This window comes from Aulonocara sp. 'chitande type north' Nkhata Bay, linkage group LG12 (assembly GCF_057382095.1).
Source record: "Aulonocara sp. 'chitande type north' Nkhata Bay isolate Kocher_YH1m ecotype deep benthic linkage group LG12, A_spYH_male_GT1.1, whole genome shotgun sequence".
In the NCBI taxonomy this organism is placed as follows: domain Eukaryota; kingdom Metazoa; phylum Chordata; class Actinopteri; order Cichliformes; family Cichlidae; genus Aulonocara; species Aulonocara sp. 'chitande type north' Nkhata Bay.
The window spans coordinates 20662991-20689076 of NC_141355.1; the positions used below are offsets into that span (position 1 = coordinate 20662991).

General features: G+C 41.2%; 1 protein-coding gene across 2 annotated transcripts in view; it reads left to right on the forward strand.

Annotated features, from left to right (window-relative positions):
* Positions 1-5128, forward strand: part of setbp1 (SET binding protein 1) — a 37862-nt gene extending 32734 nt beyond the window's left edge. For both annotated transcript variants that reach the window (XM_086314162.1, XM_086314163.1), the window contains one exon: positions 221-5128. In XM_086314162.1, the coding sequence (XP_086170288.1) occupies positions 221-726 (506 nt within the window). In that variant the 3' untranslated portion in view covers positions 727-5128. The remainder of the gene's footprint in view (positions 1-220) is intronic.
* Positions 5129-26086: the final 20958 nt, after the last annotated feature.

Consider the following 26086-nt stretch of genomic DNA (forward strand, 5'->3'; position numbering starts at 1 on the left):
CTTACATGAATATCTCAAAATTAGCAGGAAGCTCTTAAAGCAAGAAAAGACTTTCTCTCCATGAGCTAAATTGGCATGATGTCTTTCCTAGTCTTTCCAAGACTGCTCTTTTTAACTGACACGCAAGCACAAATGGTCCTTTCTTTTTATAGACCTTACTTTGCTCTTTATTTTCCTTGACATTTCTCACCTGATTCTTTCTCCCTCTCTCCTCTTCCAGGTGTTCCCAGTAAGCGGAGGTATAAACGTCGCGAAGTGGAACAGATCCAGAAGGACGTAAGGAGGATGCATTCTCTGAACTTTGAGCATGTGCAGAAGATCCTTCGTGCCAAGCGCCTGCAGCGACAAGCCAAAACAGGAAACAATGTCATCAAAAGACGACCCGGACGACCCAGAAAACAACCTCTGGAGGAACCGGAGCCAACCAAGACGAGGAAGGAAGATTGGGCTGAGGTTCGAGGCTTGGACATGCTGGCTAGCAGGAGAAGTGATGAGAGGACTCTGGGGATGCCTGTTCTGGAGAGGTGCGATAACCTGCCAGGCAGACACAGCCTCAGGCCGAGCCTGACCCCCGAGCCTCTGGAGTTCTCCAGTCACGATTCCATCTCAGCAACTATTGAGACTGTGGTGCATCAAGCGCGGTCTGTGAATCCACTGGCCAAAGGGGGGAAACGCAAAGGAAGGGGCCTCAGCAGGGACGAACTGTGGGCTCCCTCCAGTCACTAGACTCGCAGGAGAAAGCACCTCCAGCAGAACTGGAGAGCAGTTAACGGAGGCAGTGTTTCAAGCCTATCAGATGCAGTGCCCTTAATCTTGGGACTCCTTGGTGCACTTTGACTTGTTCCTCCTCTCTGATTTGTCGTGAGGAATACAGTGGGTTGGTGGAGCCAGAGGAGAGAACACTGGCCTGTGCCATCCCTCAGTTTGCTACACCCAACCAGACATGGGCCTTTCAAAGATTCATTGGACCTTTATTTACAATGGCACTATATGGTACTATTTGATACTGAATCTGATGCTCTAAAACTGTGTGGTACTTATGATAGTGTAGGATATTATGTGACTCTTTATGTATCTGATACAGTGATGTGTATGGTACTTTATGATACTGTATCTGAATGTGGCTTCAGCCATATATTTACCAGCAAGGGGAGGGGGGAATGGTTAATATAAAACTGTGCAGCTCTGCTTATTTTTGCCTTTCTGAGGAAGCTTGTCAAAAACATGTGGAATAATAACTTCAGTAATTAAGCCACCTTACCCTATTACTTTCCCTGTTTTGCTCCCATTCATCTATACCTTCCTAGTGTCCTCGCTCCCTTTGAGAAGTAACTGATACTTCCTGGCAGCTCCGCACTCGTGGTCCCCCTCCCTGCTTGACGCTCACCCCAATTCTTTAGCCCTCCCTGGTGCCTGCCGCTTAAATCCATCCCCCTTTGTCCTCTCACCTATTCCCACTAATGTTTTACATCTCCATTTCTTGAGCTCCCTCAACCTACCCGCTGTGTCATTTTTTTTCCCTCTCTCCCTGCTCAGGCCTCTCCTGGGCAGTGACATAAAGGCAATATGGTGGGTTAGACTGTCCCAGACTGTACATAGAAACAAAGTCCACTGTTGCCTGCCTTGTACAATGGGAAAACCAGCTCATAGATGTGTACTGGCACACAGTATATTAAATAGAATTGTTGTACCATAGACAATGAAAGTGTGTATTGTTTTATAACCAAAAAAACAGACATGGGTGTGACTCAAGACAAGCTTGTTTTCAGACAGACAAGAACCACATGTATTCATTCATACACTCATTATTGTGTTTATAAACAGGGGGCATTGCATACAGGAGGAATATCAGGTGTATTTTTGGTAAACCTTAAAAAATTGGTTAAATGCACTATTAAAAAAAGACAACAACAAAAAAAAGACATACACTTTCATCAATCAAATGCAGCACTTACATGCTTGTTCCAGCCTTATGTTTCGGCATTCGACGGTGTGGTTATCCAGTCCAGAGACCATACATTATTTTAATCAAATTGTATATGCAGGCTGCGCAGCCAAAAGCGTCAAACCGAAGCCCGCCGAGTCTGAATTGGACAGTTCAGCAGAAGAGGGCTCACACAGTCAGTGTTTTGAAAAAGCTAATCCCAGTCTTTCTACTTAACATAATTTTCAATCCATATCCTTGGAAAAATATTTTTGGAAAGTAAATCCAGTATTTAGATTTAGAAACCAAAGTCTCAGTATTCAGTGTATAATTTAAAAGTATCTAAATCAGAGTTTGACAAACTCTCCACCATGTTGGCACCAATGTAAAGCATTCCTATGTGCACTGTAGAATGTAGCCATCTTGGATATTTTTTTTTTTTTTGCGTGTGTCAATATGTTAAACCTTTGTTAAACTCTATCGACAGTATCTGTGGCTTTGGGTAGTGGTTGGTATTTTCTTGATTAGGTGTTTCTGAATAATAAGCAATGGATCAGTGTTTCTTTGGCAACCTTGTTGAAATTTTGTTTCAGGAGATTCTGTTTTGTTCGGCCGGGGGTGGGATTCTCAGTTGCAGCAGTTCGACTTGTGCCTTATGTTTCTTTCTCTCACAAATTACCATTTGACCTGAGGAATATGAAGCGGCAAGGAGTGCCCCAGACAACGACCCAAAATGTTCATGATTGTGCAAATGACACGTGTGTCTTATTCACGAGAACCCCGAAACTGCCGGCGTCCCTTCACAACTTCCATAGTTAGCATCTTCTGTCGCTGGACACTGCTGTCTGGTGTCTCCCAGCTTCCTCCTGGTTTATTTTCTGACTCATATCATCATAACAGAGGTAGAAGGGCTGGACTGAAGGAGCTATTATATTACTGTTTTAAATCCGCATCATATACCTACCTACATACTGCTATAGCAGCGGAGGTGGACAGTGTATCAGATGTGTCTCCATCCAGTGATATTGATTGTACCCAGAGTCTTAGATATATAATTAAACACCACTTACTCTGCCCAGTAAATAATGAGAGATATAACTGATTATATACTTGGCAAAGGAGGAACAGCCGAGATTTTTATGGAAATCACGTTCTCGTACATTGTTGTTTGCTATGCATCAGGCCATGCCTGGCAGTGACCTTAAAAGGAATTTCTGTTCTGGGTCCACCCTTCGACAAAGAGAAATAAGTGGTCTTATTTACTCAATAAATTGAATTCATGTATCAAGAATTGTGAATAATACCAGTAATAATTTGTAATAAGTTGTGCAGAAAGTGACTATCATCTCATGAAAACTATAGTGACTGCAGCTCTATGCAGTACAGCCTTAACCAGATGTAAAACTACAGTATTAATGTGTCTGTTGTAAATAGTGTTAGTATGTCCATCCTGCATGGATACCAGTTAGGCTCAGCTATGCTGGGACTGTCTCCTCAAACCACAGTAGACCTTATCTCTCTATCAAGGCTGCTCAAGACCCAAGGAACTATTCAGAAAAATGACAACTTCAAGTGATTTTAATATTTGACAAATTCCACTGTCTATTGACAGTCATGGCTCCGGCCGGCTAAATTACACCGAATGCTAAAACGATTTGCCTTACCGCGCTTTTTAAAAGTTGAGGATAGAAGCCCCAACGTCGTGCACTCGACCAAAAATAGGAAATCCCGGCTGACTTGTAGCTACTTTGCCTGCGGCCAGCTTGGGCAGCGCCGTAGCAGTGAGTAAGTAAGAGGGTTGTTTTGTTCGGGGAGCTCTCAGAGGAAATAGCCAAAAATACACTCGCCCTGATGTTAGTGTGCGTAACCTTGCTTTGCTAGGTGGGTCTGCAGTCTGTTGTGGCAAAGATGGGGTCTAGAAATGTGAGGCGATGAGGTGTAGAGGATACACACTTGGCAGCTTACTCCTTCATACTGTGGTCAGTCAGCGGTCTCTGATGCTAGAGTTAAAGACCCCAGGTGTTGTCTGTCCTGTCTGTCTCTCCTACCAGCCAATGCTTCGGTGCCTTCTAACACTGACAAGTATTGTCCTAATCCAGAGCTTTCACTCTACACAGAGACCGCAGAGGGGATGTGGTTATGTATAGGGTTCAAGGTCACTGTTGTTGTGATGTACTTAGCAGCCAATCTGGACCGGTGGCTACCGGAGGCCCCTAAACACTGATGTAAGGATCCCTTACCTCGTCTTTGGCTTCAGCACCAAGGGCGGCGCAGCAGTGTTTGACCTTACGTTAGCGGTGTGGGGTGTATTTCCTGTAGTGTGCATTTACCACTTCAACACAGCAACTAGGATGAGAGATAATGGCACCTAAGTTTTGATTTCGCCCCTCGTTCAATATGTAGCGTGCTTTGATGTGCATCCTACACATGGAGCAAGGGGGTCGTGTGGAACAGAGCCTCATAAATGTACATGTAGTCATCCTCACAGCATACGTTACCATTTCTAAGCTATAATGTTCGAAGCTGAAAGTGCAGATGAAGCATTGAGAAAACCAATAAATGTACTTCTTTAGAGCACAAAGTGAGCTCTTCTAACAGTGTGGGCATATTTTAGTTTGTATACATAGTGTATTTGAGCCTTTTTCTAGAGTGGGTTTCCTTTATTTGCATGCTCAACTTGATTGTATGCATAAATATTTTAGACAAGCCGAAAGTTGAATTTCAATTGAATTTGAAGGAAGACTTGTACATTGTTTGATATGTTTCTTTTTGTAATGAATTTTTTAATTCATGAAACATTTTTGTACATTGTATGAATATTAAAAACTGCAAATATTTGACATATAGAGTAAATACTAGAGGCGCATGCATATGCATATATCCTTCACAGTATGTATGTGTAAAATGTACACATATATTTTGTATTTGCATTTGCTGGCATACAGATATGTGTCTTAAGCACATATATACCTGTAATATATATGTATATCCATGTCTGCTGGCATGCTTTTGGTCATGTTTATCTTTCATGATCTTGTAGGTTTCTTTTTTTTAATTATTATTTCTCTTTCCTCAAAAAGAAAGGCTCATTCTTTTGCTACCCTTCTGTTGGCTGGCAGCGTTGAGCACTTATTACGAAGAACTACAGTTCAAGTTGTTCATGTTATCCATTGTGTGAAATAATAAATGACTTTATTGACAGTTGATGGGATCATTTGCTTCTTTCTGGTTAAGACCGTATCGCATTCGATTTTCCGATCTGTCTGATTTTGTGATGAGAGCCAGGTGCTTCGTGGGTGTGTGTGAGTGTGTGTGCAGCATGCATGTGCACGTAACGTGTGAGGGGAGTGCGATGACAGGGGACTTGCTGCACTGTTGGTGCTGAATGTCAGATGGTCTCGGTGAATCAGTACTACTCTACAATGTGTCGAGGTTAAACGAGAGGGAATCCTCTCATCAGATTATAGCACAGCCTCATTCAGTCTCACACACACACACACACACACACACACACACACACACACACACACACACACACACACACACACACACACACACACACACACACACACACGCATACCTACACACTCTTACTCTTGTACTTGTTCATTAACCAAGCCTACATCTCTAAATCCTCACTGCACTAGCCCATCAGTGTTAGTTCTAGGTGGGCTGGGCTGCAGGCTGCTCTGTTATTGGACAGAACTGAGTGGGAAGTGCCCCACTATTGGCTGCTGCCAACTAGTAAAATTCTTCTGTTACCATGGTTGCAGGGTGAGCTGCCCAAATGTGTCTCAGTGTATCTTGTAGTGCTGATTGAACCGTTGGCACCGCCGGTGTTGTGGTAAAAAAAAAAAAAAATCTCCCCCTTCATTTGATGGCAGTCAAGGCTGCAGTGGTGCTGCACCCAAATCACTCACTACTGATGCCTGTAAATGAGCCCACGGCCCCACTCCACCCTCTGCACAGGAGGATGAGATAGATCACAGTGAAAAAAAAAAAAAAAGAACAGCGAAACACATCCTGTATGATGGATGTACTCTCAAGCAGAAGCTACAATTAAAGGAGGGAAAAGAGAATCATCAATCTGATGATAGGTGGATTTTCTCACAGGGTTTAGTGTCAAACCGCGGTTTACTCTGAGACACTGTGGTTGACTACATAAAACACATGCAATATTATCAATGATTGGATGAATGCCCGTGATAATTAAAAGTCATCTGGCTGAAATGGGCAGACAATAACTTAAGTGATATTACTTCAAAAAGGGAAACTGGAGCTTTCAAAGGGCACCAGCTTCCTCCAGGGTATCCATGCAGAGAAATACTAGCGTGATAACTACAGCTCTGCCCATACGAATATATATATATATATATCTATAGATATATATCTATAGATATATATATGAATCTGTTTATAATTAAGTTAGAAATAGATTCTAAGCAGTCAGAAGATGGAGCCACCATCCTGGACAAAAGAAAGAAAACCACTGGGAATTTCTGTCACAGGTACTTTTTGGTATTCCTGTCTTATTGCTCCACACTGTATCTAAAACTTTTCTGTTTCATGACAGTTCTGTGAAGGCTGATCTGTTTATGCCGAATTATTCCAGTAAAAATATTTTGACTGCTGCCACTGTGGCCCACCTGTTTGCACAGAAGACCTTTAAATCACTTCTGCAGGGGCCATCCCAGACCATTTCCTGGGTGACATTCCCATTACACTCAGTCTCCAACTTTCCTGTCCAATAGAGCCTAAAAATCCTAAAACACACCTTTTTCTTTTTTTCTTTTTTTGAGTAAAAATAAAAAGTTAACCAAAATTTTGGGAGGCTTGCATCAGTGTCATGCTGATGGTATTTGAAGATAAAGACTGTCTTGGAAATGCAGGGCTAAATACTTGGACTCATGGAGTGTAGGGGGAGAACATGTTTTATGAACTGTGGTTTGTAGCAGAGGCTGAAGGTTTACTATTCTCAAACTTAAACAAAAGGCTCAAAAATTTGGGAGGATCTTCCTCCCAACCCTGTGTAGGTCCACCCTTTTGTGGAATGTAGATTTGGGGTTGAGGGAGAAGCACAGGCTTCTTAAAATATGCATAAATCAAGTTGACCAGCAGTTTTTAATTTCTAGGGTAATCTACTTAGTTCTTCTGACTTTAGATTGTCTCTTTGCAGACTGTACATTTTCTTGCAGGCAAAACTGACCATTTGTAATAACTTTAATTTTTTACAGATTGTAATTTGTAATGTGTTGAATTGTTTTTCTCATGGTCCAAAAGCTGTGCGTGTTGAGCATGAGCTTGCTTTGGTGATAGTGGTTTTTGGTAGTATTGTGATTGTGATCTCGGCTTGCTGATTTTTCTTCCTAAAGTCTCACCAACTCCTCAAATCAGTGTTTTAACCCCACTTGTATTCATGCGGCAAAGAAGCAAGTCTGTGGGAAGAAAAAGTACAGAAAGTGTTTTCTTTTTCATACCAACATCTGCAGCACAATCGTCCTAACTAACTGTAAACTAAAACAGCTGCTTGTGTCGTCTTCTATTCACGTCCATATTTATGCAAACCAAAGCAGCCTTTGTACCTCTGGAACTTTTATTTTCATGTTTAAAGCCTAAAATAATTTAAAACATATTTTCATACACATATACCACTTGGTGACAGTGTGCTGTAGTGGTTAGCACTGCTGTTTAATAGCAGGCCTGGGGCATTTACTGTGAAATCCGTATGTTCTCCATCTGCCTATGTGGGTTTCCTCCAGGTGCTTGTGTTTCCTCCCACAGGCCAAAGCCATGCATGTTAGGTTTATTGGTAATTCTAAATTGACTGTAGGCTTCGAATTGATAGTTTGTGGTTGTCTCTATCTTTATGTGATGGACTGCAGTTGCCAACCACTTACCCATTCAGTTTGACTTAGTATGGATGTGTGTTTCAGAAAATTGATGCCTGGGTATATATAGCCTTAAGATATTGTTAATGTGGTCTAATATGTAGTGACACAAGTGGCTTCAGGAAGTTTTCTATAGCAAGTCCTCTATTTTTGACCAATTTTAAAGGAGCACTTACACTATGCTTTACATTAATGTCAAATGACTATTGATAAACATGGATAGCCTGGCTTCCCCTTAGATTTTAATTTATTAGTTCTCATTGATTTGTGTTACTTTCTCATATCTTATATATGATGCTTTGTGGATGTCAAAACACTTAGTTTAAGATTTTAACTAGACCTTGAGATCCATTGAATGACTTCCATCTTTTATATACAGTTTATGATATCTCAGTGTCTTTATGCCTCACATGAGCAAAACACAGAGTTGTATTCAACCAGCAGCCCATCACAATCTTCAATGAAAAACAAGACCAGCCCCCCCACCTCCCCAAAAAGGCAAAAGACTGCATTGACACCACACTGCCATTTATTTAGATCCCTGTGCAGTATTTTATCAGTAAGCCATGCATTAGTGCGTATCAGACACCTTGAAGGTTGCAGGATAATTATTTTTTTATGTTAGTAAAATATTTTTTTGTAATCACTCTTAACCATTTTTTGCTTTAGTTATTGAGTTATAGTGCCCTTTTCTTACGTTGCATAAATCACTGTGGCACATATTCACCCCGCTTTATGCTGTGATAACCTCCAGCTTCATAATTACCAGACAAACTCAAGAGTAATGATTTGATCATCTAACATTTGACAAGAAAGAGAATATGTGCATTTACCAAAATGTTGATCTGCTTCCAAAATATTTCTAATAAACATCAAAGCCTAATACTACAAATACAAAAATCTTCATGGTGAGACTCAAACCGCAGAGCCAGATTTGTTGAAAATCAGTTTTGTTGACCTGAGTCAAGATGCACGAGTGATTGCCAATGAATATCAGTGTCTGTTTGAAGCACATCCAAAGCCACACAGACCACCAACAACAGACAGAGTCATAAATTTACAACAGATAGCCCTGCAGTCCAGGCCAACTAACTAGGAAGCCTGCCGTAACCAAGCATCCTCTCAATTTATCTCTGTTGGTGTTTTCAGAGGATGACTGTTGCTTGTGTTTATGAAGATGGATAGAGCAGGCAACATCTAAAGCGCCTCCTTCCTCCCTCCTTCCCTCCTCTTCTCTTCTCCTCTGCACAGCGATGGGAGACACCATCTGGTGGTGAAACGTATCAGTGCGACTACAGTCCCCTCAAAAGCCTTCATGTCACATCCACAGGACAGAGAGCAACAACTAACTCGCTGCGGTTACAGCAGAAAATGTGGCAGCTGAACAAATGCACTTTGTGTAGCAGAGAACAGGGAAGATGCAATGCTATTTTTAAGGATTTAAAGGATAAAAATCTGCCCTGTGACCTGAAGGACTCACACCTGCAGTGCTTTGCTCAGTGATCCACTTGAGAGATCAGTGCAGGAATTACTGCAGCTGAACGATGGTTCGGTGTGTGTGCGCGCTGGTGTGTGTGTGGGGTGCAAACAGAAAATAACACAAGAGACATGACAAAGTGCGTTCTGCATGGAGCCGGCCACTGTTGCCACGGTGACAGTGTGACTCAGAGCAGTTTGATTTAGGTGCCCTGTTTTGTGTGTGTGTGTCTGTGTGTGTGTGTATAAGCATTTTCCTGCGTATACAGTATGTAAATGTTTTCATATACGGTTGCAGTTTGTGTGCTTTGTGAAAGACGGGGGGGAAAAAAACTGACAAAATTTCCTCTGTGCTGAGAGTAATTTCCACCTCTCATGTCTCCTTGGTCACAGTTAGAGTCTTTGTTAGCAGATTGGCTCTGCCTGAGTCTTATTAATGATGCCAACACTTAGGTAATGTGCCTTTTTGATGAGAGTAGGCCACTTAATCTCACTATTTAGACTCCATCTCTCACACACACACGCCTCCCTCTCAATCCTCCTAATAAGCCTCCTCTTGTCTCCTGTAATTTGGCAGATGAGTCTATTATATGATACAGTCATATTTTATTAATGGACCCCCATAGTGAACACATACACCCCTTAGTGGATGAGATTATGTGGCGCACGGGGAGTGGTGTCTCAGTTTTAAAAAATGATTTCAACTCCTCTGTTAGTTTTCATCTGCGTCGCCCGTCTGCTGCGTTGTTAGTGTTGGGCTGGAAGGCGGAACCACAGGCATTCCTGCTGAAGCTGGCACTGTTCCTCCACACTTCATTACACTTCCATCAGCCCCGTGATAGCACGGAACAGCGCAAGCTTCAAAAGGCCGAAAACAGCAAAATAAAAGACAACATTCAATTATTAACTTTAACATTTCTGGGATTTAAAAAAAAAGAGAAAGAAGATTTTTGTTCCATGTCTCTGTGTCTCGTTGTCTCTCCCACTTCTGCAGAGCTGTGCAGATAATTCATACCATATGTTTCAACAGTGCCAGGCAATTCGAGCAACAGTGGTGAAGCACGCTCATCCAAGACAAATTTTCTCCAATGCTATATTGCTTCAATGATATATTGTCTTACAAATTTGGGAGTGCATCAACTTTTCCTCTATGTGACTAAGTTCATTTAGAGTCTATGGCCACACAGAAGGCCTCTGTGTAAGTGTGCTTTGCACCAAATTGTAGTGTCATCAACCAAAGTCATGAGAAAATATTTTCTTGATATTCTTGATATATCAAATTAAACATTTCTAGAATTCAGAATTTGTCTCAAATGCTATCAAATGTTGGTGATATTTTTAGTAGTTTATGATATACAGTTGCTAAAAAGCCAATACAGAAAGAAGTGAATCTGAGAGCATTTGCATTACAGCATGCATGCACGCAATCTGCATTCTGAACGGTTTATTCCTTCTTTCTCATTTTTTTGGGGTGGTTGTCTAGTCCTGTTGGAAGTTATGAATAGATTAAGGTCTTTATCAGGCACTCATTCCCTTCTTCTGAGATAAAGACAGGCCTGCAGTGGCTTGTCTTCTGCAAACAATGACAAGGATAAGCCATCTGATTGCTAAATTCCCAGGAAACGGTAAACCACATCTCAGCAACAATATCTGTTTGTATGTTTGTGCGTGTAATGTTATCTGACTAAACCGTCACTTTTGTGAACGCAGCCGTGCAGATTTGCATTTGGTGTCAGGAGTTACATGCTGAGAACAGGCATATGATTAAAGTCACTGGACTGGAACTGAGTGGCTGCTCATTAAATGCATGGGACAATGTTTGGTTACGTACCGACATATAGAAACATTTTCAGGCAGTCGTTAGATAAAAACACCTGTGCAGACGCTTCAGTCTGTCAACACAAGAGTCTGTGACAGAGAAGGATAGTTGAAAACAAGAGCTCTACTCATTTTGATTTCTAGGCGAGATTTGGATATTATGTCCCCCTAACATTTGGATTTATAGTTCACAGGGTATCAGTATGACCACCGTGGGAATCCCCATTACTGTTGAGCTACTGACACACTAACTCATACAAATTCAGACTTGCACATACCAATATTATCCGCATTATAAGTTATCACAGAGTGGATTATATTACACTAATGCTAGTGGAGAACGTCAGAAACCTGGTTACTCATATGTTAATCCTCCTAGCAGTGTTAGCAACTGAACTGCAGATCAAAAAGCTTTAAATAACTCCAGGATATTTCAGAACCAGTTCCCCTCAGACACTTTTCCTTCAGTCTGTCTGCATTAGCTGGTTATTGTAGTGTAACAATGTGTGGTATGCACAGGATGTCAGCGGCAGACTTTCAAATGTCAGATTTATTAATCCCTAAGGAAATTACGTCTGTATGTATGATTAATGACAAAATACTTTCTCTCCTGTTTAATGCCCCTCCAGCTGGCGATGCCCTAGGTTGGCTGTCTAGTTAGCCTATAACAAAAAGTAGCCACACAGGGCAACATTAATGTGCAAGCAATCACGCAACATGAAAGAAATCATCCAATGCATCCAATGTTTATGGCTATTTCTGCTCTTTTTCAGAGATTCAGATTTTTAAGAAATGCATAGACTTTCCATAGACGGATGCACATGCACAGGATGATAGGATATGAATCAATGAAGGTAAAATACATTTCATAAATAAAATGAAAACATTTAACTCAGACAATCCGGAGCACACACTTCCTGGATAAGCTGTTGTTATGTTTAAACCACAAGGGCATGTGTCAGATAATTAGACTGAAAATAATCTTAAAGGAAGAGCATGGTTTAAAGCTCCAGACAAAAACCCAGACTTCTGCTCACCCCGCAGTCCAGAATGAATGGGCGCTTTAGTGGGTGGCTCTGAGTCAGAGGATAGAGTGGTTTGTCTACCAATAAGAAGGCCGTGGTTCAATCCTCGGTTTCTCTAGTCTGCATGTAGAAGTGTCCTTGGGCGAAATAATGAACCCCAAGTTTCCCCCAATGCAATCATCTTAGTGTGAGTGCATGAAATGCTTCAAGACATAGAATAAACCACACTATGAATATATGTTTGGATTGGTGAATGTGGCTAGTGGTTAAAAAAAAAGAGCCCTCTGAGTGCTCAGTTAGAGTAGAAAACATCTGTGTAAGTACCAGCTCACTTACCATTCAACCCCAAAATCAAAATTTCATGGTCCAAACATGTTTTTGAGACAAAAGATGTTTTGATTTCAGGCATGAGGCTGTCACCTGATAGCAGTCACCTCTGACCACCACAACCAGCTGCTTCTTATACACATGTGTAAGTTTCATCTGTGTTTATCTAATGTTTCAAACGTCCAGTTATCATCTGCAAACTGAAGCTATTGAGGGAATGTGTATAAATCATTAACCAAAAAATAAGCAGAATGTTGGTTTTCCTGTAAGAAAATCTCAAATGAAACTAAATATCAAATCAAAAAGCAGGTGTATATATTTATTGTATAGCTCCACTCACTCTCTTTCACTGATGACTCTCTAATGAAAGCGCTCTGCTGCAGTCCCAGCTGAATTGCAGCAAATTCTGCGACTGTGTTATTAATTAGGAAGTTGAACGACTCCTCTAGCCTGGCTCTGACGCAGTTCATTGAAAGCTAGTGGTAATAGCCACCTGTCAGTCAAAGCTGAGAGGACCTGATTAAGCACAAGTTTAAGTCTAAACTACATTTAAACAGTTGTTTTAATGGGGAAAATTAGCAGCAGAGACCTAGACCTGTTTTTTTTTTTTTTTTGGTTTTTTTTTTTGCTGTAAACTTAACAGTGGAGTCTCACCTGTGGAGCCAGCCTCAAGTGGCCCCTCAAGGAAGTGCAGTTTCTGACAGTTTTGCACTACCTTGTTATTTTTCACCTTGGAAATTATCATGTGGGAATGAATTGTACAACTTTTGTTCCTCAATCCTGCAAAACTAGTTCTCACTGACTTTTTGGAGGATGGAAAGGAGGTCAAGGGGTTGGAAATATATGAGTGACACTGCTATAGAAAACAGTAGGTCCAGACTGACCTTTACTGCCCCAATCTGTGTAACCAGAGGTGTTTTTCCTCCCTCTTTGCCTGCTGCAGTTCCAGCCCTCCCGGGCACATTACATAACTACACTATTATTTTTCCATCCCCTGCCTCACTCTGTCTGACTGACATAGCGGGGGAAATACAGATCCAAACAAGGCAATGATAATGACTCGCTCCTTTCTTTTGATCACACTATTTGTCACATGCTCTGCTTTCTGCCTTTCTCTACTTTCTGCTATACCAAACTTTCCTTGTCTTGGTCTCATCTCTCTCATCTGTCCCACCACAAGTTGGTATGCCTTTGCACCCAATGTGGTAACGTTGCTTTCCATTAGTTCATTTCCCTTGCTTTGAGAATGCACTTGCATGCTGTGTGTATGTGTGTGTATGGACTGTCTTTGTGCATGCATGCACACATGTGCGTGTGTCTCCAGAGTCTCAGAAAAGTATTATTGTAAACATATCATTTGATGGGGAGAGTGGTTCAGGTTGTTGGCCGGCTGCCCTGCTTTCATTTGGAACAGAGCTGCCAACATCTGGACTGTGTCAACACTCACTGACAGTGTTTGTGCATACGCAAGTGTGTGTGTGTGTCTGCGTGTGTACTGGGGTCCCTGCATCAGCCCCAGAGCTGTCAGGCATTGGATGGGGAACAGATTTGCTGAGATTAATCAAAGGTGTAGCATTAATAAAAGGAACCCTCTGTCTCCATGCCTCCAAGCGGCCATTTTAAGAGCCTGGGAGAGTAGCCTTACATCCTCCAGGATGAGCAGCAGACACAGGCAACCTGTGCTTTTATCCCAAACAGGTAAAATATAAGATACAAATGTGAACACTCCGGAGGTGAATGCAATCTTTTGTTTATTTGTGGTTATTCTTTGGTGCTCCCTCTAGACAGTTTGTGGCCTCCAGCCCCACACACACAAAAATTCATCTGCAACACAAGTGTCATGTATTATTTGTTATTTATATGGTAAAAACATGCACAACCTCCCTCAATGATTTATTTAAATATAGGTCAGGATGTGCAGCCGATGCACACAGACTCATTTCTCCTCTCTGAACTTTATCTCTGGCAAATGTTTTTTTTTTATGCTTGTGTTCATTGCGTTCATGCATGTGCTTCTATATGTGTCCCCTGAATATGTGTGCATATAGAGTGTGAGAAAAGCTGCTAATCTCCTCCACAGCTGAGGCGAAAATCTCTGTCCAGCCTTCAGTCTGGGCTGCTGGCTCTGGCTAGCCATCTGATCTGTCCTCACTGGGCTGAAGATATTTGGGTGAAGCGAGCGCTGATGTTATTCCTGAGCTCTGGTTAGAGCTGGGCTGGGATGTATTTGGGTTGGCTGGCTGAGGGATGAAGCCTGTTTGCCTACCGGGGCCGAAGACTCTGCAGGGGGCCCTGCCTAATCTGCTGCACCATCCGACAGCTTAATTAGTGTTTCACTGCTGCACTCACTTACAGTCTGCACACACACATTTCCTCCTTTTCCACACGCACACACACACACACTAGGGCATAGCTCATTAGTCTAATAAAGAGCCATTAGAAGGTTAAATGTGGGTCTCATTAAAGATTAGTCATTTACTACCATGCATAATAAGACTCTCTTGTGTGATTGTGTGATTCTGATAACTGCTCGTATTGCTGTGAAAGTGAAGACCACAGTCAATGTTAATTTACCATGCCATAGCCTGGGATTTGGCTCGTCTCCTGCTGAGAGTATAAACACCATGAGAAATGGATCCAGTCACTTCCAGTCAGTGTCTGAGGGCTTAAATGTCATTACATGATGGTGTCTTTATGTTGCGGCTATGCTCTACACACTGTAAATTGTTTGAGATGATTTTGACGAGCAGTGATCCAAGGAGCTTAAAGAGGAAGAAGCTTGAGAAGGATAAGCTGTATGAAGAGGGGTCTAGATTAGCTTGAATGGATTTGGAAGCCCTTGTGGTAGTTCGCACTAAAGGCTGTATTGAAATGTCAGAGATAATAATTTTAGTTCTCTTGTTCCTGAACATCCAAGTCCTAATACCGCTGCCATCTGTTTGAGAGCAGAGAAGAGGACATCCATCAGCGCAAGAGAGCGAGAAAAAGAAATGTAGAGAAAGCCGCACGGATTCATAGTTGCTCTTTCCAGCCCTCATCAAGCTTATCTGATCCAAATGGCGCTTTTGTCTTAACTCGGACTCTAATAACATTATAGTCTTGGTCACGGCCACATAAAAAACAGATGAGCATGAGGCATAAAGGGGAAAAATCAGTTTTCAAGAAGGAATTAAAATATTGGAGCTGCCAATGTTTAGACTTAGTGGATAAAGCCCCCAGGCAACTGGGGATGGAGGGGGAGAGAGCAAGAAGCTGTGAGAATGTCAAACAGCAGACGGCTTTACTGACTCAAGACTTGGATTAGCCATCCGAAGCCTTGTTTTAGGAGTTACAGTATCAGTGAACAGCCCGTGACTAACCTTCAGTGTAAGACAAAGTGTTAGCTGCATATCAATTAGAGAGATTTTCTTTGTAGACTCTAGAACTGAAAATGAGCTGTTAAACTGGCAGACAGATTTACTTTTCCACCTTTTATTTCTTCTTCTTTGCCTTCCAAGTAAGAAAAAAAAAGAAAGACATGTTCACACTTGTAAAGCCTCCTGCTCCCTGTGACACTGACTTTGAAAATGCTTATGTCACACAGCAAAAGTAGAGAAGACACGACTGTCGGCTGCTCCCGTATTCACAAGAGGTCACCACAGCGGTGGCAGTTTTTACACTGGATCCCCTTCGTGATGTGGCCCCAATGAGATTTGTGTCTCTTCCCAGGACTGAACCAGGGATCCTCTGCTTTTAAGGCAAATTTTGCTGTATTTGCTTTAATTTGTAGTTTCATTCGTTGATAGACATTGCAAAACTTTTCTATATGTTTTAACAATCAGCTCATGGATCACACCTGTCCAGTCCATCCCTTCAAAAAGGGAAAGTAAGGGACAAACAGCAGAGGGAACAGATGGGCAGGGTTGCAACCAAGGAAGGAAGGAAGGAAGGAAGGCAGGAAGGAACTAAAAAAATGATCCCAGGGCTCACAAGTCATGGAACCGCATCCTCTGGAATGAGCTACTGGCACAACAGAGAGGCTGGATCCAGGGTAGCTTGCACCTTGCAGCAACGAGAGCAACAACCAGTGATCAAAGTTTCTGCTGAGACTGTTGTAGCTGTTTATTTAGTTTTTGCCTGCCAGTTGTTGTTTTTTAGAGTTGTAGTTTAACGCCTTTTAATTGAATACATTTGATCCTAGTTTATTTGGAATACTTGGTAACCATCCCCCTTTCTTGCTGTTCTTTACCCGATCAAAAAGGGACTTCCTTTTTACACCTACAAATAAAAACCCCCCAAAACCACAAACAAAGAAAAAAAACCTGTCCTTTAGCTGGAAATGCCAAAGTGTCATCCTGAGAGCAATAAGGGGGAGCTGTTCAAGGCTGTGATGTTCTGAGTAATACAGTATTCAGCGATTTAATATTAGTTTCATTTTGGCAACTCATCTGTCTGCGTGCATGACGAGCTAATTTAACACTGTCATAACTGTTTGGAAACAAGCCCACACGAAAAGCAGGCAGATTTTTCCGTGTTTCTGTTTTTTTAAAATACAAATTGAAATGTCTGTCACCTCTTAATTAATCTTAATCGATTATTTGCAGCATTTTGTAGCAGTGCCATTGTTAACACGGATCTTCTTCGACTGTTCGCCATGTTTGTTTTCTTTATGTGAGTGTGATGTGTGGGGATAAATTATTTTGACTGACACGATTCACTTGCAGGCAAACTTGCTAATTTACTGTCTCTCAAACAGATGTCACATCACGCCTCCTGCAGTCAGATCGTCGCGAGCGTATATCACATCTGCCCATATGTGCTTACATCGACTGTCAGAGAGTCTTTGTCGCCGGGAGTTTGACGTCTCCAGCTGAGTTTCAACAACTCACAAGAGACTCATTACAACAGCATATAAAAAAGTTTTAATCATCAGCTAACTGTTTTCTGTCTCTATTAAACACAGACTATGTTCCTATTACTGAAGTGAGCTACTGGCCTAATATCATTCCCTTCATAATGCAGACGCTGGTTATCTGCACCTTAGGGGGAGATGAATTGCCTGGAAAGTCTCTGCTGCAAAGATACATCTCTAACAGAATTATTTTGGCCCCTCAATCCTGCAGGCGGTATAACTGCATTTTATTTATGTTGCACACCTTCAGCACTGAGCACAGGAAGGAATCTGCTCGTTACTGAGAGGAACAGGTCATTATTGCAATCTCACGAAGGATTTTTCACATTGAGCAACCGAGCATGTCACAGTTCCTAACATATATTGTCACAAACTACCGAGATCTAATGTTTATGGTGCACAACTCCCTCGAAAAGTGTGTGAATGTGTGTGTGTGTCTGTGTGTGTCTGAATAATATGAAAAGTTGGTTTGGCCAGGTGCCATGCAGCTGGAAGCCATCATAGAACCAATTACTTTCTGTCTTTTGCTCTCCTTTGCTCGGCCTCTTTCTCTTTTTTCCTTGCTTTGTTGTCCTCTTGATCTCTTCCTTCTGCTCCCATTTTCTCCGTCTGTCTGATTTTAATTCTTCTGCATAGTCTTAACTCTCATCCTCCTTGCCCCGACAGATTTAACCTCTCCAGCACCACCAGAGCATACTTCCACTCATGCTTTTGTTTTTCTTTTAATCCTTTCTTGCATGAAGACTACTTCACCTTCCTCACTGTTAGCTTAAATGCACTTTCCTTAGGTGTGATTCTCCTCCTGAAACGCGAAATGTTTGTGAGTCGCATGCTCTGCCAACACGGCAGACAAATTTACAGTAACATGTCGGAGCTGCAGCTCATGCCATGACGAAGGGCGTCAAGAGTGTAAACACTGATTACAGATTGTGGACTAAATGAATCGGAGGTGGGGGAGGGGGGCAGTGAAGGATGGAGGAAGTGAGAGACTTAACAGTGTAAACAAATGAGGAGTGTAATGAGGATAAAGTACCGCTGTGAACAAGCGAGCCTTTGTTTTCCCTTATACCTGCGGCTGTCCCTCGCTCTCCGGCTGTTGAACACACACACACACACACACACACACACACACACACACACACACGAACAAATGGCTGGATCATGTCTGGGTTTCTGGGAACTGCAGTTTATTGAATGTTAAAGAAAGCGAACAGCATCCAGAATAATGTTTGTTTTGTTTTTGTTTAAATGGAAACACCAAAGTACTGGTCAGAGATTTTTGGAACAACAGATGAATTCATCCAGTCATCCAAAAGTCATTTATAATTCATGTTGCACGGCTGTAGATACAGATATTTTGTGGCAGAATGCAGATTTAGTTTACGTTAACATGCTATTTTGTGTTTATTATTCACTTGACCAGTCTGAGCGCCCATAGCCTTTGTTTTTTCTTGAATTTAATTGTTCTGCAGTGTTAAACAATTTGCACACACTTACAGTACAACCTTGCACAAGCTTTCTCATAACTCCAGTGTGCACACAGCTTTGGGTTTAAAGTACACAAAATATCTGCATAAGTGTTTTTCAGACTTTTCTGGAGTGAAAACCCATTTCTATCAGAAGACAGAGTTATTGAGGTGTCCACCCCACCCCCAAATTAAGTGTCTACAAATGCTCTCATAGCTTGTGCACTGTGCAGTGATACAACACTGAAGTTGTGTTCTTGACAAAGAAGGGCTGGAGGTTTTTTTATACGAAGTGTTGTCAAGTTTATTGTGCTAACTGCTTCATTCATTGCTTGTTTGCGGTCAGGTATAGTACTTTTAGCCTCAAGGCTTGTCTATGTATGATGCCACACATCAGCACAGCTAGCTCAGAGCATTGCAATTCTAAGTCTAAAATAGCAACACACTGCTCACCCAACTGTGCATTTTAGTAAAAGGTCAGCAAAGCAGAATATTCGTGGTAATCTTTCATAATCTAATCTGCCCTTAAACAACATATGCTTCTCAGACAATATCTGTGGTCACATCAAATTGTAAAGAAACACACCACACAGCATATCAGTGGTATCTGATCTGCTCTACCTTTCCCACATAGATAATAAACAAGCCTTGAATGATTTCTGCAGGACTCATATTTGACCAGACATTTTTCACGGTGTATGTTATGTTTTGCAAGATCCTCAATAACCTGAAGAGCAAAATGTTTTTCTCTCTTAATCTATTTCCACATATTCTTTTTTTTGTATTTTACTGTCAGCATTTTAGGATTTTGAGGAGTCATTTTGGTCATTGACCATAAAACTATAAATCAAGTAATTTATGCCATCATTTTAAAAAAAACTATTTTCTGCAATTAATTGCAAATTAACTTGCTTTAACACCCTTTCCTTGACCTTCTGGCTTTGTCTCAGACTCCCATGTTAACTCTCAACATCAAGCCACGGATCATTAGGACTATAATATAACAGCTTTCTTCAAGTAAGAACTCATTCCCTTGCAATTCCTCAAACTATTGAGTTAATCAATAAATACAACAGTCATGCACCTAAGGCTTACTGTCACATGATGGCGCTGAAGGTGTGTTACAGGTGTGGAAGGGAGCAGGTCTCTGATACTGGAGGGTTTTAGTGACAACAGCTCTAAAATTAAGATAGAGACTCTACACTCTATGAGAAGTTATAGCATGTTGTGTATATGTTAATAATGCATGCAATTAAAATGAGAAATATCTGTGCTGCAAGAGAAATCCAGTAACAATGCAGTTTTTAAAAACAGTCCATGCACGAGGTATCAGAGCTGATTTTTGTGCAACATGAATTTATAAAAGAAAGGACGACTTACCTGCAACCAGTGGTGGCGATGACTTTTAGAGAAATGCAGGTAGAGATAATAACTACTATAGCTGAATAAATATTTACTATATTACCAAAGAATAATTATTATTAGCTAAACATGACAAAGTAGGTGTTCTCCTAATGTTTTATTGCTTCTTTTTCTAAAGGAATGGTTTGAAAACATTTCTCCACTCACTACACATGAAACTGAATTATGAAAAGTTAAAATAATTATAATCCAGAAAAATGTTCCCCATTAGTGTTAAATAGATTAATATTACTGCTGCATAACTTTAGGGTTGAGCTCATTTATTTAAATATAAATTTACTATATAATTTAATACTATAATTGAGATTTTGTTAAATGTCCAGCATTATATTTTATAAATCATATGCCTGTGCTGTCCAGTGAGGAACATATATCTAGTAAAAAATAGTTGTTTGTAAGTTTAGAAAGACAGACCTACATTTGATTTTTTAAGGTATATTAAACTGTGTTTATTTAAAAAAAAAAAACCTGCTGGTTAAACTTATTACATTCAGACATTCTCACAGATGCTAATTTGAAACTGTTGGCTAAGCCTACACCTGCTCAACTTGCCTGTTTTATTAGATGGGACACGGTCAGAGCTGCTGTCATGGTTATAATTATCCTGGTTGATGGCCAAGCACGTTAGCAAAAGGAAAACTCGTCTGTTATAATGTTAAATCACTGAAGCTTGTTTAGTTGCTAATGGTAGCAGAGTTTCCATATTAGGCGCAGATTGTAACTGATCTCAGAGCAGCAAAAGCTGAGCCAGTGGCAGCTTGCCTCACCCTCCGGTTTTCCCTGGCTGTGTCCCAATTCAGGGTCTGCACGCTTGAAGTACGCATTTTAAGTGCGATTACGTCACCACCACGCGACGACGGCTGATTGAAAATGTGACGTCATTCAGGGGTAAAACCGCAAAGGATTCTGGGAACTCGTGTCAAGAGGTACTAGCGCACGCAGACTTTCAATTGAAATCAGTTATACAGCGATAAAAAGAAACACAAAAATGTCAAGAAGCTGTTGTATTATTAACTGCAATAGCCGGTCGCATGACAGCCACGGGAAGCCGACGGGTAAAGAGATCGGTTGTTATCGGATTACGTCGTTGAAGAGAAATTGTTCGAGCCATGTTTCCGAAGTAACAAAGAGCCACGGATGGCCTGGATTTCAGCCATTCAAAGATCAAATATAACGTCCCAGAACACTCCAGCTCACATGTTAGTCTGCTCCAAGCATTTCCACAAAGGTCAGTGTTTTGTTGTAGTTAATACGTCATTTTTATAACATAATTGGTGATATAGGTTACAAGCAAGTCTGGCGCTGAACAGAAATTGTCGCGCTATTCTCCTTTGTTTATTGTGCATAAATAGTGAATTGTCCTGACACAATATTGCGTTTCGCTTCTGTTATTATGGTACACTGACAAAAACATATACTTTTATTCACAGGATAAAACAGTTTTTTTGTATCACTAATTGCACAGTAGGATTACAGCATACAATATTATTGTCACTGCTACATTTCTGTGATGCTACCAGAAATTATTTCCACTACTAATTAATTACCGTTGAGCTCAAAGGTCCTATTAATAAACGGTTAAGGAATGTGTATTTATGAAGACGATTTGTGAGGTAAACTTACCTTTGTTAGTACGATGGTCTTTCATTCTACACGGTGCATTTCAAGGTCCTGTACCCATCCGTTGATAAACTGTACCTGGGCTTGTTGCAGTGACCTGAAGTTACTAAGCTTCATGAGTGTATGCACTCACTCCAAGAACCGTATAATTATAAATATGAGCGTGGTGAAAGTTGGGCAGCACGCTAACGTATTTTGTCCACTCTGTGTGCTCGTAAGGGTCTAAACCTTTCACTCCTTTGATTTTTTCCTCGTATCTTTTCTTTGCCTTTTCATCAAGTCTGTCTTTGTACGGACTGGCATTGTTCTCCTTCGTTTTGTACATAGCTTTTTGGGGGGCAAAGAAAAAGCAAAAAGGGATTGGAACCGGAGAATGAACGTTTTGCGGTGCTGCAAATGCTTGCATTTGATGCGGTACTTGGATTGTTTTGCCACGAGTTCCCGGCATGCAATGCGCGAAAGTCACGTAGTCTGTCAATCTCTATTCGAAGTGTACTCCAAATGCGCTGTCGATTTCCCCAAATATCAAGCGTGGTCCGGTGCACGGCGGTCGGTGTGGATAATTTTGCCTCAAAATATGGCAGAAGGGAGCGGCCGAAGAGTGAACTGTCAAAAGTAAGTACTGAATATGATGTCACTTATTTATGTGCGAATCTTTAATAACGAAGAGCATTAAAACATTGCTGTTGGTCACGTGTCGGCAAAGTTGTGTGACATTAGTGATGTTTGTACTTTCAGCGTTAACTTGGTTGTAAAGCCTTATACACACACACACACACACACACACACACACACACATATATATATATATATATATATATATATATATATATATATATATATATCATAATAATCTGACAATACTATAATATTGGCCATATTATATTTACATTACCACAGTGAGATGATTTTAGTCTCATGAACAACATTAGCTAATTGTTATTTACTAACTAATCTTAAATAACTGTTCAGCACTGAAATGAAGCCTAACAATCATGTTTTACAGTCCCGTGGTCTCAGCCTCAGATACTCAACTAATCACAGTGATGTCATGACAAAAATGAATGACCAACAAAACATTTTTCTCCTTCATTTCTGTCACACAAAGCTGTATGTAACGTTTCTCGCGGTTAGTATCATGGTTGCTTGGCAACCTGAACAGCGCGACGAAGGCTAGACCATCCCGTTTCACAAGCCTCTCACTTCCGCACTTCTCGTACTTATAGTACGCACCGTACGTAGTACGCGTAGTGTGCGTACTTCAAGCGTGCAGACCCTGAATTGGGACACAGCCCCTGTTTCCTGTCAAAGACCTGTTTATCCATGATGCACGGGCAAACCACCAGAAACAAGATGCTGCTCAGTTTGCCTAGCTCCAATAATTGTTAACACGAGATGGACACAAGACCTCAGAGACAAAGACAACAACACTTTGCTATAAGATTGAAATAAGCACAGACGTCAGCAACAATATCCAAAAGCGGTTTAAAGATGGCAGTAATGTCAAGGACGGATGCACATATTCATTGACAGGTGAGGAGCTGTAAGACAGTGCTGTCTGAGATGAAAGGAGAGGGTTCACTTTACTTTAGTATGTTTTAATTGACGTCTACAAAACGTACCAAAACACTGCTTGCCTTGCTTGTCCTCATGAAACGTCAATACAAAGTAATAAATTAAATATAAATAATATTTTTACAGTCTGGTAATTGAGTATTTGACATCCTGAGGATGAAAACTGATAACTGTATTGGTTTCACCTTGATAAAAACGGTCAGTATACAGGATTTTAAATGTTTTTTGTTTTTTTAAAAAAATCTGGCTTCACAATATGTCTTTTTCCCCCCTGACTCTCCTGAGGAGGCGAAGGAGCTTAAATATTTGACCATTTTTGTCCTGTTATGTCTTTTTAGCACAGCACAAATATGTCAGGAATGCAGAAAGTGCTGGGAAGTTGTCATGAACACATACACACACATTTGCACATTTTTTAAGTGAGTGGTGCACCATAAGAATTAGAGGTGTCTTTCACTTTAGAGCACATTGTACAGACTTGCAATTATTCGTAGCAAAACTGTTTTCTTGGCTAGTTCGACTTGGAGAGAACTCATGCAGACATGGAGAGAACATGTAAAAACCCAGGACCTTCATGCTGTGAAGCAACAATGCTAACTACTGCAGCTGTCAGCATTGTTTCTGTTCATTGAAGTTTCTGGACATTCATTCGTCTTCTCTTAAAGTCCCACCACAGCATTTCAATCAGGTCACCCCTCCATCACTGTGTTTGACAGCTGGTATGAGGTGTTTGTGCTGATATGATGTTTGGTTTTGCATACTGTGCCTCTCGGCATTATGGGCAAACGTTTTCACTCCAAATCTATATTGTACCAGAATTCTGGTGGTTTCCTCAGATGCTATTTTGCAAACCTAAGCCCTGCTGTCATCTTCTTTTTAGAAAGAAGATGTCTTGTTTTTTTAAATTGTACAGTCCTGAACTTTTAACATTTAAGATAAAAATCAGGGCCCATAGAGTCGAAAATGTGACTCCTGGATTTATTAAAATTTCTCTGGGCATTGTGCGATCTGACCTTGGGGTGAATTTGCTGTTCATTCTTGGGAAGATTATGGCAGAGTGAGCCAGAGGAGCAAAGTGCCAAAACGGTTTTTATAGATGTGCTCGCACTTGCTGCTGATCAGTTAATCAAGTTTGATTAGCAGCTCATGGCTGCTACTTACCCACTTAATTCTTATGGAAACAGCCAGGCTTTTTCAAATGATTGTGGATAACACCAAATAACAGTTAAAGTTAGGATAGGTGTGTGTAAGCGAGTGAGTGAGTGAATGGCCTGTTTGTGTGTGTGTGTGTGTGTGTGTGTGTGTGTGTGTGTGTGTGTGGGTGTGGGTGGGTGTGTTTGTCTGCGTGTGTGAGAGAGTGTGCATGGCTGTTGGACGTAGTCATAGAGGGAGGGGTTCACCCTCCCCGCTGCTGCCCCCCCTGGGATGCAGGTGCTTGTTGGTTCCAGGGCGCATGGCTGTCGTGGTCATTGACCTGCTCCCTTGGTGGTCCAGGGTGGCTTGGATCTCTTCCATGTCAGAGGGGGTGGCTCTGCAGGGTACTGGGCTGCCTGACACCCCGGGACCCTGATCTCGAATTACACTGGTATGGCCGGCCTCTAGTGGAGATTGCTACCCATGGCCGCTGGTCTTCTGGGAGTCCCACCCTTTGGTTGTGGCTGCACCATCTGGGGATTCCTTCTTTCTCCTGCTGGGATGGGCGCACAGATGACACCAAGATATGTGGCCGCAGGTCTTCGGTAGTCTTGGGTGCTGTGGATGACCCGGTTCTCCTGGATCCATGTCTGTCTGCCTCTGCAGCTTCACAGCTTTTTTTTCAAATACATTTCATGACAAAGACACAAGCACACTCACACTCTACTCTCTCTCTGTCTCTCTCACTCACTCACTCACTCACTCACTCACACACACAGTAACTTTGTTGATTTATGTACATCTGCATTTTCAAATTGTTGTGTTCCAGGTGTTGTTTATTTTTCTTACAGGTGCGGCAGATGGTGATATATTGTGCATTTCTATTTGTACTCCGTTCTTTTATTACATCTTCTCCTACCCCCTCCTTTTTTCTCTCCTTGCCTGTCTTTCCTTGGACATTGTCATACTGTATACTGCATATAATGTAATAACTGAAACAACACAAAGAGAAATGAAGAAATAAACAGATAAAAGAAACACCTGAACAAGAGAAGCCTATAGAGAATTTATAGAGCTGATCTTGGAAAAGCAAAATGTTTGGCACAACAGTGCATTCAGATCATAATTGTGATTGCAGAAGCTGCCAGACAGCACAGGATTTAAAAACAAAATTACAAAATAAATAGAAATAACCTTTAAGTTTGAAGTTGCATCACTTTATACAAGGTGACAGAACCAATAGAAGCCTGCAATAATATTTTATAAAGTATGAATATGGCTGTTTATGTTAGTCCTCTGTTTAGTCATAATTTAAAAACTGCCATACCTCTCACCATGAAATAACACTTACATACCTTTTAAAGGGAATTCTTCTCAATTCTTCTCAGCCATCAAGAGTCTGTTTTGTCGCTACAACTCTACTATTTGGCTTAATTTCCTTCCAAAGCATTGCAAATAAAAGGGACAGTGTGTTAGCAAAAGACTGAGGCCCTGTTCATGCTTACTATTAAAATGCATTT